Raw genomic sequence first — 16,024 nt, 5'->3', positions numbered from 1 at the left:
TTGGATAAAAAGTATCTTATTTTATTGGTAGAAGAAATACATTTATAATGCAACTAAATTAATGAATTCTTATAAGAAATAAACTAATTATGCGTGTATTTTGTAAATATAAAATGATCAGTATTCTTAAAAATAAATATTCAAAACCTGTAACATGGTAATGAAAAATTGTAACAATGATTTTTTTACCACAATCACCTCAAGACTGAATTTTATTTATAAAACTATACTGCGACCAAATGTTATTATAACGATAAATAATCTCTTACAAGTTTTCGATTTTGAATCAAATTAAATGATTTAGAAAATCTAATGTTAAAGTAATAAGTAGATATTTTGCATCAACTATATTATTGGGCATCTATATATTATCTAAATCTAATACGGACCGTCACAAAATAAAATAAGTGACAATGACATTTCTATTTTACTGACGTTACTTTTTTTATGAGTGACATTTTCGAAATACGATTTGCAGGAGCGATTGTGTAACAAAAAACAACAATGTTATCACGAGCAGCGAGACTTGGTCATACTAGGATTTTAACTAGATTTTTAAGTGAAGGAACTAGCTCTAGTCAAGGTTCCAGCGCTTCAGCACCGCCGCCTTCATCTGTTAACGCTAATGTTCCTGGTTTGAGTAGCGCCGTGATACATCCAGTTTCTGAACCAGTTGGGCCAGGAGTCGATCCTCAAAAAAGTGGCGCCTACAAAGTCCCAGAGTACTTCTGCTACGATAACATGAGCTACTTCGAGGCTGAGATAGAGATGGCGAAGTTCCGTTGTCCCCAACCTTCCGCACTGAAGAAATAGTAAATTTGAACCAATGTAAAATTTAGTTACATATAGATAATTGTTATTAAACCTAATTTATATCATAAATGTGAAGTTTTATTAAACACTAATGTAGTGAATATTCTTGATTGTTAGTTTCCCCATTGAAATTATTAGTCTATAAATTCTATTGTTCCTTTGAATAAATAGTAATAAAATTAATTCTATTATACAAATTAAATGTGTTTGAATTTTTACTATTAAATTGTTTACCATACTGGTCCATGGTTGGAACTAGTCACCATAATAAATAATTGATATTAATTTAAAAATATATTTCATGGACCAGTTTTTAATTCCATACATTCCGGCGGCACCACTGCCACACCTATTTCAACCTAATTAGAAGGTGGTAGAACACTTTGAGATTCGATCCTGGCGGCACCACTGCCACACCTATTTCCACCTAATAACAGCAGTGTTAGGCGCTGCTGTGTTCCGGTTTGAAGGGTATGGTAAGGGAGACATATTTTTCCGAGGTGTTTCAGCTTAGCCCTCAGGGGTAGCGGCGCATCTGTGGCCGACCTCACGTAGGTATATCTAATCCTATCTGGGGTTGTTTATAGATGTCCATAGGCGGCAGTAGCCACTTACCATCAGGTGGACTGCATGCTTGTCTCCTACTCCTATATTATAAAAAAACTAGTGAGACAAAAATAATTTGTGCCATCTTATTGTCATCTGTGATCAGTCTGTCGAATATAAACAGATGTGTTGTGAGTCTTGTGCCATCTTATATAGAGAAACTATACTATGGAATTAAATTTGGTATGGAAATACTGCTTTCATTGCTTTTGAAATTTATATTTAACTCTGTACTTAGTAGACTTGTTAAAAACTTTTTATAACAGTATTTTTGCTATTGATGTATTTGAAATATGTCTCACTAATCTCAATTACTTCTACATAAAATAAACTAGTAATTTTAAATCTTTCATAATAATCCTTAATCATTATCTACACTAATATTATAAAGAGGAAAACTTTGTTTGTTTGTTTGGTTGTAATGAATAGGCTCAAAAACTACAGGACCGATTTTAAAAATTCTTTCACCATTCGTAAGCTACATTATCCATAAGTAACATAGGCTATATTTTATATGAAATATATTTGATAAATAGATTTTGAGGCGGTAAAAAGTTTTCCAGGACAGCTAGTATAAGCATACATAGGTTATTTGTTGTCAGGGTGACACTCCTGATAATAAAAGATAAAATAATTTCTGACTATATATTTGAACCACCTGATTCCATACATACTATATTCCTACAACTAATTAACATAAAATGCAACATGAATAAGAAATTGCAATTGCATAGCTTTACAGTTATTAAAATGCATTTAGAACGAACAGTCATTAAACAGCTACAGAAGCAGCGCCACTAATTATCAGAGCTTCTTCATCGGAGGAAAGAGTGGCTTCCGATTCTGCAGCATCAACCCACTCTTCCTCGGCCTCATGTTACTTCTTCTTTGTGAGTTTCTCCGACAAGTCGTCAAAGGTGGGATCTTGGAGGTTGATCATCAAGCTGTTGCCAGGAAGGAACACTCTGTTTTGTGACTGTGCAATCATTCTAGAAATGCTCTGAGCAGCTCTGATTTTCCTCAACTTCAGGTAACCTGGGTTCATGCCCATGGCTTTACCCAACATCTCAGCCGCCTCAGCCTCACCCTCAGCTTGGACAATCTTCTGTTGACGCTCCTGCTTAGCTCTTTCAACCACGAAAGCAGCTCGCTGAGCCTCTTGTTGTGCAACCTGCTTGGCTTCAACAGCAGCAGTGTATTCCTTACCAAAACTAAGCTCCGTAAGGGACACATCATCCAAGATAATGTTGAAGTCAGCGGCGCGGTCCACCAGCTCCCTTCTGATCAGAAGGGACACTTGTTGACGCTGAGTAATTAGCTGGGAGGCGTTAAATTTCGCAACAACAGACTTGAGCACCTCATTGCAAATAGATGGCAATACTTTTTCATCGTAGTCGGTACCCAATTGTCTGTACATATTAGGTAAATGGGCAGAGTCAGGCCGGGAAAGTACTCTCAAAGAAATATTCACCATTTGCAAGTCTTTGGAGCCAGTAGGAGATGAAATCTTACGGGGTCGCGACCTAATGTCGTATATGATCGGATATTGGAACCAGGGGATGCGGAAATGGAGCCCTTCGGTCATCACATGCTGTTGAACTCCTCCTATCCTATTGAACATAATAGCACGATGACCACCCTCGACGGTAAACAGCGATTTTGATATTCCGTAAGCGGCCGCGCCGACGACGGCTACCACTTTCAAGCCGATGCCCAGACCAGGTGGGCCACCTTTCGCAAATTTACCCGCCATATCATTTAACTTACTTTGTGCCATCTTTTAGAATCGATGTAGTTCACAAACTATAAAAAACAATAAGTAAATTAGAAAAATTTTAGATAACCTATCCGGCGAAAAACTAAAATTGTGCAATGGTGAATGAATGGCTATAGACAAAAGAGCATAATGTAGTTAGTAGTTAAAATTCGCCCTATGGCTGAGGCTTTATAGAACAATGAATGAATGAAAAATTAATTCTCATACTCCAAAGATGTAATATTTTTAGTGAAAACACTATAAAATAACAAAGTTTAACTTTGAAAAAACAAAAACAAAACATTTTTTTACAAAATTTTGATCAGCTGCTTGGCTGGTAAAATATTCATAATGGCATTTTTCTATCATTTATCACATCATAGACAAATATATAAGTTTTATTTTCTCTTTTGCGAGTACAGTTCACTTCAGTTCAGTACACAGATTAAAAAATAATCTGAAGAAAAGGTCTGTTTTGAGTTTTTTAAGATAAAGAAAGGAATACGTGAATAACATATTGATTTGAAAGTTTCTTAGAACATTTCTTCGTTTGTTGTTGATAATAGTACTTTTATACATTATTATTGAAGTTTAAAGACAAATTAATTGTTAAAATATCGTCGTTTGAACTCATACAATGGATTCATGTCTCGGTGTAGAAGTAGATCTGGACAAAGCTTTATCTAAATTTGCTGACTTAAATGAGAATACAAATAAAGTTTTAGAAGATATAATCGCTCAGGTTGAAGAATTGCAAACGGAAATCTCTAAACGTAAGTACTTGGTATTGTTTTGTTTGATATGTCCTATCATGTACTATGTATGTACGCATTTTAGGACAATGAGTATACATTCTTAATTTTCAGTAAATAAGTAGTCGTTTATATGCGGCAATGTAAAAATGTTTCTACGTTTGCAAGCCTGCAAGACGTTTATGAACAAATTTCTGATAATCTGATTTCACTTGCATGACTTTCACTTCTTACAGTATATTAATTGCATACCACCTGTGTCCCTAACAGTATTCATATTCGGCGATATTTTGTTCTCGAATACACTGTTTCATACCGAAATCCATTTAAAATTTAAAAAAAAAACGACTATTAAATATTTATTTATGAATTTATTTCTTAAATGTTATCTATTTACCCATTGATCTATAAATATAAAGATCCGCCACAAGCGGGCAAAACTTGAAACATACAACATACGGCAAGTGGTGTAAAACGACTCCAGCCAAGTCCAGTCGCTCTCGCGCGGCGTAGTAATACACACGAATGTCACGGAACACGTTGAACGTCATTATTTTGAATTTAAAGCCTCAAAATGCCTTCTTGTGCAATGCGTAAATGCAAAAATTATGCTCGAAAAAGAAACAAACTTCATGGAATCACCTATCACACGTAAATGAAGAGAAATTATTAAATTTCGTTTATTTTTGTGTTCGATCCGCCATTATTACGTGAGTAACCAGAAAGAGACAAAGTATGTTTTTGTCAATGAAAGTGATAAAGACGCAAAATGCATGGTCATAGATCAACAGAACAGAAGTAACATTTTATTGAATCTGACGATGTTCATATGTCGTATGTTATAGTTTAAGATCCCAGTGCTTAATTTTTATATTAGTGTGTTTTTAGTCAAAATATAACATTTTATGGTTTATTTTAATAAAATAAAATCGATATATGGGAAATTCTGTATCCTAATCTTTAAATTTCCTTCGATACCTGTGGTAAATTATAAAAAATATTACCATAAAATTTATATAGGATAGTATACGGCATTTTAAAATTTCTTTAATTGAATAAATATTTCAATCATTAAGGTCGTATTTCTTCCTTAACCTAAACATAATTTAATAAATAATCTTTGTATAGCCAGAAATTAATCCTCAAAAAGACCACGGTAAAATTAGAATCTTATATATAAAATTCTCATGTCACAATGTTAGTTACTGTACCTACTCCTGCGAAACGGCTTTACTGATTTTCACCAAAATTTATATGCATATTCAGTAAGTCTGAGAATTAGCTACTATCTATTTTTCATATCTCTTAAGTGATAAGGGTTGTTCACCCTTAACATTTTTTTTATTTATATGGCAACACAATGTTTGCTGGGTCAGCTAGTACATTTATAAAATTTACACAACTTTGCAATTAATGGTCGTGTGTAAAATAAAACTGATAATAATAAACATAGATTAGTAAAGATACTTCGCCGCCTTGAAATTGAAATAAGCCACAAACGGCTTAATAGTAAGTTCTTTTTTTGAATTCTTGACAAATAAAAACATTTTTAGAGAAAATATACGAATAAATAACTAATACTGCGTAATTTACATAATAAATAAATAATTATTTCAAATATTTTAGAGACATTTTAGCACGGAGACGTAAACTTTTTTACAGAACTATTTCAATTCTCAAAACTGGGTACATTTTCTTGTTAGGAGTGAGTAATATTTACTAATCTATGATAATAAATATAAACTATTTTTAAATCATATATTTTAAACCAGTCGATACATCTGTATAGATACATTCTTTCAAATTATATTTTTATTTAATAATTATTTATTTAGTTAAACTGTACTATAACATTTCTACGTAAACGACGTACTAAAACTATTATCGACAGTTTTGGACATTTTTTACCTTCTGTTCCATTATTTCATTGTCTTTGACAAGCATGCGGATCAATGGGATAGCCACCATACGTCCCGTTTTTAACGGGACAGTCCCTTTTTCCGATGCTTCGTGCCGTTGTCTCCGAAATGAACCGTTGCCATTGTCAATTAAGTAACAGTATATAGTATAATTATGAAAAAAAACATGGGGTGGTGCATGCATTTACCAGTTTTGTAAAAAGCGCCCCACATTTTTTCCACAATTATACTATTTACTGTTCCTTAAATGATTCATAGATTGAAAATTATTTTCTACTTTTTAGTTAATTTTATCATAAAAGCGTGTTTTTTAGTATTTAACTATATTTTTTCAAGTAAAAAGTATTTGACTTAAAAAAATCGATGTCCCGTTTTGACTGAAGTAATCATTGGTCACTATATTCCATGGTCAATATTTACGTTTGCGTAGACTTGAAACGCAAGGTCAAACACTAGTTGTCTTTTTTTATCACATTGTTCTAATAGCTCTGTCCCTTATAGAACATTTGTCTATGTAGTAAAGGTAAGTAAAATAAAAAACGTGCATGTGTGCTATCAAAGCAGTTTCGCTCAAGTTTTCTCTTAAGTTAGCGGGCGTATAACGTGTCTAGTATAAAATGTCATTGTATTTACCATAATAAACTGTTCCATATAGGTAGAATTAAATTGACCTCGTATTTATTTAGAAAGTTTAAAAATAACTTGAGTTTTATTGTGTGTGATAACATGAATGACCTTACAGGAATATATATTTTTATCACTTGTTTTTATTTTTGTTTATGTACCTAATTACTTTATACATAAGTGACCTTTACATTTGCATCTGTTTATATAATATTAGGATAGGTTAGAGTATATGAAAAGGTTACAACAAATAGATATAACAAAATTGCTGAGGTTACAATGACCTTTGGCAAAGTACCCAAAATAAATTGACTGCATGTTTTCCTCTTAGTATATTAAGTGAATCATACTCATGGTATGATGTGGTTCATATAAAGGTAGTTCTGAACTGAACATAAATTACACATTGTACATATATGTCTATAGGCATAATAGGGCACTATAAGATAGATCTCTCTTAGGATCTGAGGGCCGAGGTATATATGAACCAAAAAGCTGTAATGCAGCTTATTAGCATCACCTCTGCCCTCAAATATTAAAAGAGATTTATCATTTTAAAAACTAATATAGCTTTGTTTTTAATAAACATGTTCATAATTATATAAACATCCCATTTTTAGTTCTATCTGGTTTCTTTAGAATTTCCATCTCAAGGCCTATTACATGTTGATTCATTTTCAATGAAATTTTAAGAAGTGATTGATATGCTTTTCATTCAAATAAATTCTGACCTAGCAGCTACACCATGCAGTTTTATTATATTTTATTTATTATTACTACCAATTCTATAAAAAATCTATTTAAACTTGTTGAAATATGTTTTCAGAGCCTGAAGATGCACCACTCATGCACTTACAAGCCATCGCAGCTATGGACATGGCTGCTATGGTCAAGCAAACAGTATTCCAAATGTCCACAGGTAACTCTATTAACCCATAATAACCTAGTGCATAAGAAAATTATTATGTAAATTTTTGAAATATCACTTAGGGTTACAGATATGCTAAGACAAATTCACTATTTTTAATGTTAAAAAAATGTCAGAGTGAAAAAAAATCGAACTGAAGAATACTTTAAAATCTTGAGACACTTTTTATTTAGATAATTTTATTATTAAACAGTTTGTATTGTAAGATATGAGTGAGGTTAAATGAATAAAGATAATATGAAAAATATGTTATACAAGATGAAACACTTCTATTATTTCTTCAACAATTGTCAAACCTTTTTTTATGTTATGTTCTTAATTTATCTAACATGCTAAAAAATTACACTTTTAAATTACTTTTTATTGCAAAGGTTTTAAAGTGAAATATTTATTTACTTCTATCCAGAGCACCGTGAACTCCACGCGACAGTGTCGCGCGTGGGCAAGTCCATCGACAGGCACTTCGTAGTGGACTACGCGTCGGTGGCGCCCAAGGCGGAGTCGTTCTGCTCCGACACCAACAGACCTATTATGGAGCAAGCTATCGCGCAACATTTGTATAGACAGGTACATTGTTTCATACTTGATAATCTTGTAAGATGTATGTTAAAGATCTGGTAAACGTATGTAAATATGTAAATATATAAACGTATGTGAATTAATCTTAATAAATTAAGATTAATTCACATTTTCTAATATTTCTATTACCTCAATTTCGTTCCATACAGTAATAATAATAAAAAATAAGGTTTATGGTAGAAAATTAAAATGTGATAATGATAACACAATCGGAATCCAAAACATTTCTTGTGCCGTAATTTTTAAGCACCGTAGTTGATATTATTCATTTTCGTGATTGCGATCGAACTCGAATGTTTTCTCGATATCGTGTTTGTATATCGTATATTGTATATCTCATACAGGGTCTGGAGGATGTGGGCGACGCGCTGGTGAGCGAGGCGCGTATCCCGCCGGTGGAGCGCACGTGCACGTTCGCGCAGCTGCAGCGCTGCGCCGCCGCGCTGGCCGCGGGCGAGCCGGCCGCCGCGCTGCAGTGGGCGGAGTCGCGCGCGCAGGAGCTGCTGCACTCGCCGCTGCCCTTCACGCTGCACCGCATGCAGGCGCTCAAGGTATGTCAACGTATGATTTGGTTGACGTCTAAAATTTAAGTTTAACTATTTACCCAAGTTTACCAATAATACAATAAAAACGTGGTGGTGTTAACATTATTAAAAATGTGATATACATTATTTATTGTCAGAGCTCTTGACATTATATTATTGTGCAAAATCGCTAAGTATTGTTTTCAAAGTAATCTCAATTGTTTTTATTTAAAAGGTTGTTTTATTGTACTCTTGTATGACAACATGTGCATAGAAGTGTTCACAGTGGTAACAATTCGATCTGCAGAAGTCCGGATTTGATCTTCAATTAGTCAACAATATTAATAATTAATTTAGCCTGTGTATGTGCAAATGAACACCTGCAAGCTATATGCGGCCAACTTTAGCTCACAATCTAGTCTGCAGGACGTTAGGGGGCAACAAACTTTCGTAAATGGAAAACTGCGACAAAATTAATAGGGCAACTGGAACCTCCAGTTCGTGTATATTACTCATTTAGACCTGACTCATATTGTAATGAGCGTTTAGCACATGATTAGGTTAAATCACATTTCCACTATAGCTGTATTTGAATGTTGTTTATTATACAGTTGGGTCGCGAGCGCGGCGTGCGCGCTGCGATCGAGTACGCGCGCGCGGTGTTCCCGGCGCACGCGGCGCGCCACGAGCGGCAGCTGCAGGCCGCCGTGTGCGCGCTGGCCTGGTGCACGCCGCGCGCGCCGCCCGCGCCGCCGCACTACCGCCACCTGCTGGACCTCCGCGCGCTCGGTACGTACCGCCAGTACCGGCCGCGCACGAGCGGCAGCTGCAGGCCGCCGTGTGCGCGCTGGCCTGGTGCACGCCGCGCGCGCCGCCCGCGCCGCCGCACTACCGCCACCTGCTGGACCTCCGCGCGCTCGGTACGTACCGCCAGTACCGGCCGCGCACGAGCGGCAGCTGCAGGCCGCCGTGTGCGCGCTGGCCTGGTGCACGCCGCGCGCGCCGCCCGCGCCGCCGCACTACCGCCACCTGCTGGACCTCCGCGCGCTCGGTACGTACCGCCAGTACCGGCCGCGCACGAGCGGCAGCTGCAGGCCGCCGTGTGCGCGCTGGCCTGGTGCACGCCGCGCGCGCCGCCCGCGCCGCCGCACTACCGCCACCTGCTGGACCTCCGCGCGCTCGGTACGTACCGCCAGTACCGGCCGCGCACGAGCGGCAGCTGCAGGCCGCCGTGTGCGCGCTGGCCTGGTGCACGCCGCGCGCGCCGCCCGCGCCGCCGCACTACCGCCACCTGCTGGACCTCCGCGCGCTCGGTACGTACCGCCAGTACCGGCCGCGCACGAGCGGCAGCTGCAGGCCGCCGTGTGCGCGCTGGCCTGGTGCACGCCGCGCGCGCCGCCCGCGCCGCCGCACTACCGCCACCTGCTGGACCTCCGCGCGCTCGGTACGTACCGCCAGTACCGGCCGCGCACGAGCGGCAGCTGCAGGCCGCCGTGTGCGCGCTGGCCTGGTGCACGCCGCGCGCGCCGCCCGCGCCGCCGCACTACCGCCACCTGCTGGACCTCCGCGCGCTCGGTACGTACCGCCAGTACCGGCCGCGCACGAGCGGCAGCTGCAGGCCGCCGTGTGCGCGCTGGCCTGGTGCACGCCGCGCGCGCCGCCCGCGCCGCCGCACTACCGCCACCTGCTGGACCTCCGCGCGCTCGGTACGTACCGCCAGTACCGGCCGCGCACGAGCGGCAGCTGCAGGCCGCCGTGTGCGCGCTGGCCTGGTGCACGCCGCGCGCGCCGCCCGCGCCGCCGCACTACCGCCACCTGCTGGACCTCCGCGCGCTCGGTACGTACCGCCAGTACCGGCCGCGCACGAGCGGCAGCTGCAGGCCGCCGTGTGCGCGCTGGCCTGGTGCACGCCGCGCGCGCCGCCCGCGCCGCCGCACTACCGCCACCTGCTGGACCTCCGCGCGCTCGGTACGTACCGCCAGTACCGGCCGCGCACGAGCGGCAGCTGCAGGCCGCCGTGTGCGCGCTGGCCTGGTGCACGCCGCGCGCGCCGCCCGCGCCGCCGCACTACCGCCACCTGCTGGACCTCCGCGCGCTCGGTACGTACCGCCAGTACCGGCCGCGCACGAGCGGCAGCTGCAGGCCGCCGTGTGCGCGCTGGCCTGGTGCACGCCGCGCGCGCCGCCCGCGCCGCCGCACTACCGCCACCTGCTGGACCTCCGCGCGCTCGGTACGTACCGCCAGTACCGGCCGCGCACGAGCGGCAGCTGCAGGCCGCCGTGTGCGCGCTGGCCTGGTGCACGCCGCGCGCGCCGCCCGCGCCGCCGCACTACCGCCACCTGCTGGACCTCCGCGCGCTCGGTACGTACCGCCAGTACCGGCCGCGCACGAGCGGCAGCTGCAGGCCGCCGTGTGCGCGCTGGCCTGGTGCACGCCGCGCGCGCCGCCCGCGCCGCCGCACTACCGCCACCTGCTGGACCTCCGCGCGCTCGGTACGTACCGCCAGTACCGGCCGCGCACGAGCGGCAGCTGCAGGCCGCCGTGTGCGCGCTGGCCTGGTGCACGCCGCGCGCGCCGCCCGCGCCGCCGCACTACCGCCACCTGCTGGACCTCCGCGCGCTCGGTACGTACCGCCAGTACCGGCCGCGCACGAGCGGCAGCTGCAGGCCGCCGTGTGCGCGCTGGCCTGGTGCACGCCGCGCGCGCCGCCCGCGCCGCCGCACTACCGCCACCTGCTGGACCTCCGCGCGCTCGGTACGTACCGCCAGTACCGGCCGCGCACGAGCGGCAGCTGCAGGCCGCCGTGTGCGCGCTGGCCTGGTGCACGCCGCGCGCGCCGCCCGCGCCGCCGCACTACCGCCACCTGCTGGACCTCCGCGCGCTCGGTACGTACCGCCAGTACCGGCCGCGCACGAGCGGCAGCTGCAGGCCGCCGTGTGCGCGCTGGCCTGGTGCACGCCGCGCGCGCCGCCCGCGCCGCCGCACTACCGCCACCTGCTGGACCTCCGCGCGCTCGGTACGTACCGCCAGTACCGGCCGCGCACGAGCGGCAGCTGCAGGCCGCCGTGTGCGCGCTGGCCTGGTGCACGCCGCGCGCGCCGCCCGCGCCGCCGCACTACCGCCACCTGCTGGACCTCCGCGCGCTCGGTACGTACCGCCAGTACCGGCCGCGCACGAGCGGCAGCTGCAGGCCGCCGTGTGCGCGCTGGCCTGGTGCACGCCGCGCGCGCCGCCCGCGCCGCCGCACTACCGCCACCTGCTGGACCTCCGCGCGCTCGGTACGTACCGCCAGTACCGGCCGCGCACGAGCGGCAGCTGCAGGCCGCCGTGTGCGCGCTGGCCTGGTGCACGCCGCGCGCGCCGCCCGCGCCGCCGCACTACCGCCACCTGCTGGACCTCCGCGCGCTCGGTACGTACCGCCAGTACCGGCCGCGCACGAGCGGCAGCTGCAGGCCGCCGTGTGCGCGCTGGCCTGGTGCACGCCGCGCGCGCCGCCCGCGCCGCCGCACTACCGCCACCTGCTGGACCTCCGCGCGCTCGGTACCTACCGCCAGTACCGGCCGCGCACGAGCGGCAGCTGCAGGCCGCCGTGTGCGCGCTGGTACGTACTGCTTCGCTTTGTACCGCAGCGCACCGTCTCGTACTGCTTCGAACCGGCTTTATCCGGCCCGCATCGTACCGCCTTGAGCTGCCGGCCGCGTCGCCTCACAAGCGATAGTTGTAGGCCGTTGTATGCACGCTGGTCCACGTAACGGTAAGTAACATAAGGGATTCAATCTGAAGCCAGGTGCGTTGCCAGTCTTCAGTACAAAGACGGTCGCTTCATAATTAAGTCACCCTACATCCTTGTCCACTTATCGAAATGAATTGCCACAACTATTTCTACAATCTACTTGAAACAGAAACAGTTGTGGCAGCGTTATTTCTACGGTCGAACGAAATTGGTATATTCAGCGCCAAACTGCTAGTCCGCTCTGAAGTTGTTGCGAGCAGGTGTAGGCATACTATTTGCTATGGCGACACACTTCATTTCTATATTCAGAGATATACATACATACTCATATTGTGACATACATTGTCCGTGATTATATTTTTGCGATTTTTTTTTACGAATAATTACATGAACATTGAATATTCCAGGTGCGGAAGCAGCGGAGGTGTTCGTCCGCGAGGCGTGCGCCCTGTTACGCCTAGCGCCGCTGTCCCCGCTCGCGGGCGCGGTGGTGGCGGGCGCGCGCGTGCTGCCCGCGCTGCACGACATCCGCGCGAAGATGTCGCACCCGCACGTCATCGCCGCCTGGTCGGACGACGAGCTGCCGCTGGAGGTGAGTGCGAGCGTTCGTGCGTGTGTGTGTGTGTGTTCGGGGTCTGGGTGTTGTAATTGATACTTGAATACCATGGTTGCCAAGACGTTTCTACCTGTGTATTATTCATCCCATACAATGAAAGCCATATAATTAAACATTACTATTCCATAGTCGTTCGTAATCCTTCTCATTCTGAGAGTAGACCCATACCCAGCAGTGGGACAATAATGGGTTGATGATGATGATGATGATTTCATAGTCGTACATCTCTTCTGATAAGTGGACACTGAGGTCAAATATTGGTTGAATAATTGTTGTATTTGTTGTGTCACCGACACTGATATCACTGACTACTGACTTAGTTCGCTAACGCACCACCACGTCCGGGACGAGAGTCGCACACAGCTAATTCACAACCGGCACTCACTTTATGACAGTAGTGACATACGACGAATGCACTACAATATCGATTGTCACCTTTCGCCACCCCTCAAATGTAAGGAAATATAATTTCATTAAAAGTAGTTTCCGAATTTTTTTATTGGTACTTGCCTATTCAGATCAATATTTTACAATTTCTACTGTGCAGTAAAATGTCAAATGTTGATCTTTGGACAAAACAATAATCAGATTGCTTATTAATTCGTGATACTGTACTCAGGTGGACCTCGGCGAGGACGGCGGCGGCTACCACTCGGTGTTCGCGTGCCCGATCCTGCGGCAACAGGCGTCGGAGCACAACCCGCCCATGCGCTTGCTCTGCGGACACGTCATCTCGCGGGACGCACTCAACAAGCTCGCTATGGGCGTCAAGTTGGTGTTTTGTATACTTATATTAACGATAAGGCAGACGGGGTACCTGATGGAGAGTAGCTTCCGACGCCCATGGATATTTGCAATACCAGAGAAGCGACTAATGCATGTTCTTATTACACCTATTTTAAAGAAACCCCATGTCAGTTCACCAACATTTTCATACTCCAATGTAACTCTTCATTTTCTTATATTCTTATTCCCTTCAGTTACTCAATCCTTCAAAGCTACGTCAGTTCACCAACATTCTCATACTCCAATGTAACTCTCCTATTTTCTTACATTCTTATTCCCTTCAGTTACTCAATCCTTCAAAGCTACATGTCATTCTCGTATCAGTTCATTATTTTGTAAATATGAATAATTCTCCTTCAATTTCTTTCAATACCTGTCATTATCTTACATAAGCGACACTAGCTCCATACCAATCTATTATTTTTTAATGTGGAGGGTGATGTCCCGTTAGTAGGTCTTTGTAGTAAGACAGGGAGGCTTATACCAAACATCTAAGCTTAGTCCTCTGCTACAGCAATGCACCTCTAGTAAACTTGGAGAAATGATCATAAACAATTTGCATCACTTTACCTTTTTATGTAATCTGCCTTACTACATACCTCACGTCTCTAAAAAAAAAAATGGTTGCCTGTAAAGTCGGTTTTACGGGCGAAGATTTTACGTGACAACGTCTTTTTCTCGGTAGAATATTTATTGATATGAATATAATTAAATTGCACAATAGGAACAAGGAATTGAATGAAAATAAGAATTGCACAAATTTTAACTATAGAAATATATTTTGTTTAGTCTCTAGTGCTGCGCGCGCGGCAGACCGATCATAGTTGAGTGGGAGAGAGACGCAAGGCATTCGGCGGGCCTCTCTCTCGTTCGGTGACTCATCGTAACGTTACCGGGCGTTACACTTTTTCATAAGTGACTCCCAGCCGCAATCTAATTTAAGACGTTGTCACGTCAAAATATAAATTGATTTTAACACTTAATAAACTCGATTTATTAGCTTGTAATGAAAATAACAGTATATCCTAAAACAGCCACTTTTTGTTACAGATTGAAATGCCCCTACTGCCCGATGGAACAGTCCCCGTCGGAGGCGAGACAAATATACTTCTCTTGAATCGGTTTCCACAAAAACGAGTTACGAATAACGGTAGAGTTAACAATAGTTGGACATTTCGTAATAGGACTCTGCGCTCGATGTTTTGGGCAACTGTACCGACGCATAGCTGTTGGTTAGAATGAAATTGGTCAAATATATTTGATCTTGTGAAGATGACTTTGGTATATATTGTACTTTTTTCGCAAAAAGGTCAATAAATCGGATCGAAGTATCATTTTTATAATTTTCTAGTCTGTTGTTGGTAGATGAAACTACTGTACTGATTTTATTCGGGTTTAAGTTGCGTAGCGATCGAATGGATACGTTCTGACGTCAGAAACTGTGATATTCTGACAACTGTTTTGTATGACAACATCGTACGCAAAATGCATTAGGTGAAATTATAGAAATGATACCTATTTCCCCTGTGGTTTAGCGCTAATAAACAATAATTTAGATTCCGTTACTTCAAGCCGTAATAATATTTAGACTACGCTTAGACTGTTTCCATTTGATGATTATCACATTTCAATTCTATAGATAATAGGGAATCAGATAGATATATTTAAATGACAACTGTTAGCTACTATTTTGTATACCACGTCATTAATATTCATTTTAAGGTGCATGAATTCTAACAAGTAGTAATTGGTAAATGATTTATATATTTTTTTGGATCTCGGGGCATTATAATATAATATTGCGGAATTTGAATCTGTTTCGTAGATTCGAAAGCAATTATTTCAATGTCTCAAAATTAAATGCACCCAAACTGGCATTTTTCTTTACACAGTTATCTATCTGATTTGGTTTTTCGGCTTGGTCTGCGTCATAACTCAATCACAAAAAATATAATTATAATAATTAATTATAATTCACACACAATAAATACTATCTCGTCAATATAATATGCAAGTCATGATTACGGGCCAAATCGCATTATAAGATATGAAATAATGGCAGCGAATATTTCTTGAAAAATAATTATGCAATATTGAGAACATTGTTATTGTAAGTTAAAAATAGTAGGGATTTAATATAATTACGTTTATGGACTGTAGAACCACGCTTTTGTTCTTTTTTTTTTTTTAATAAAACGAATTTAATATAACGGTTGTTTGATTTTACCTGTAAACATAGACACTAAAAGTAAAGGGAGGCAAATTGCCTAAGGAGTTTTGGAGTAGCGGACCTTTTTTCTACTGCTACTGCTTCAGAGTAAAATAAACAAGTAAGTAAAATAAAATAAACAGTAAAGTAAAGTTACAATAAAAGCATAAATTATAAGA

General features: G+C 43.5%; 3 protein-coding genes across 3 annotated transcripts; 2 read left to right on the top strand and 1 right to left on the bottom strand.

Moving 5' to 3' along the window:
- Window positions 1-424: 424 nt before the first annotated feature.
- On the top strand, window positions 425-882 carry NdufV3 (NADH:ubiquinone oxidoreductase subunit V3). Its single transcript, XM_073074199.1, has one exon. The coding sequence runs from the start codon at window positions 505-507 to the stop codon at window positions 811-813; it is 309 nt and encodes a 102-aa protein (XP_072930300.1). The 5' UTR covers window positions 425-504; the 3' UTR covers window positions 814-882.
- A 1,168-nt stretch (window positions 883-2,050) lies between these two features.
- Window positions 2,051-3,319, bottom strand: Phb2 (prohibitin 2). The gene has a single exon (XM_073074190.1). It carries the CDS (start codon window positions 3,194-3,196, stop codon window positions 2,297-2,299), a length of 900 nt encoding a protein of 299 aa, XP_072930291.1. The 5' UTR covers window positions 3,197-3,319; the 3' UTR covers window positions 2,051-2,296.
- A 262-nt stretch (window positions 3,320-3,581) lies between these two features.
- Window positions 3,582-15,846, top strand: Sou (required for meiotic nuclear division 5 protein souji). The gene is made up of 8 exons (XM_073093738.1): window positions 3,582-3,948; window positions 7,297-7,389; window positions 7,805-7,965; window positions 8,322-8,528; window positions 9,113-12,041; window positions 12,642-12,826; window positions 13,470-13,621; window positions 14,687-15,846. Exons 1-8 carry the CDS (start codon window positions 3,813-3,815, stop codon window positions 14,751-14,753), a joined length of 3,930 nt encoding a protein of 1,309 aa, XP_072949839.1. The 5' UTR covers window positions 3,582-3,812; the 3' UTR covers window positions 14,754-15,846.
- Window positions 15,847-16,024: the final 178 nt, after the last annotated feature.

This window comes from Epargyreus clarus, unplaced genomic scaffold, assembly GCF_041222505.1.
Source record: "Epargyreus clarus isolate Ecla_fem2 unplaced genomic scaffold, WU_Ecla_fem_2.2 ptg000001l, whole genome shotgun sequence".
NCBI classification, from domain to species: domain Eukaryota; kingdom Metazoa; phylum Arthropoda; class Insecta; order Lepidoptera; family Hesperiidae; genus Epargyreus; species Epargyreus clarus.
This window is presented reverse-complemented; position numbering and strand designations above follow the sequence as displayed.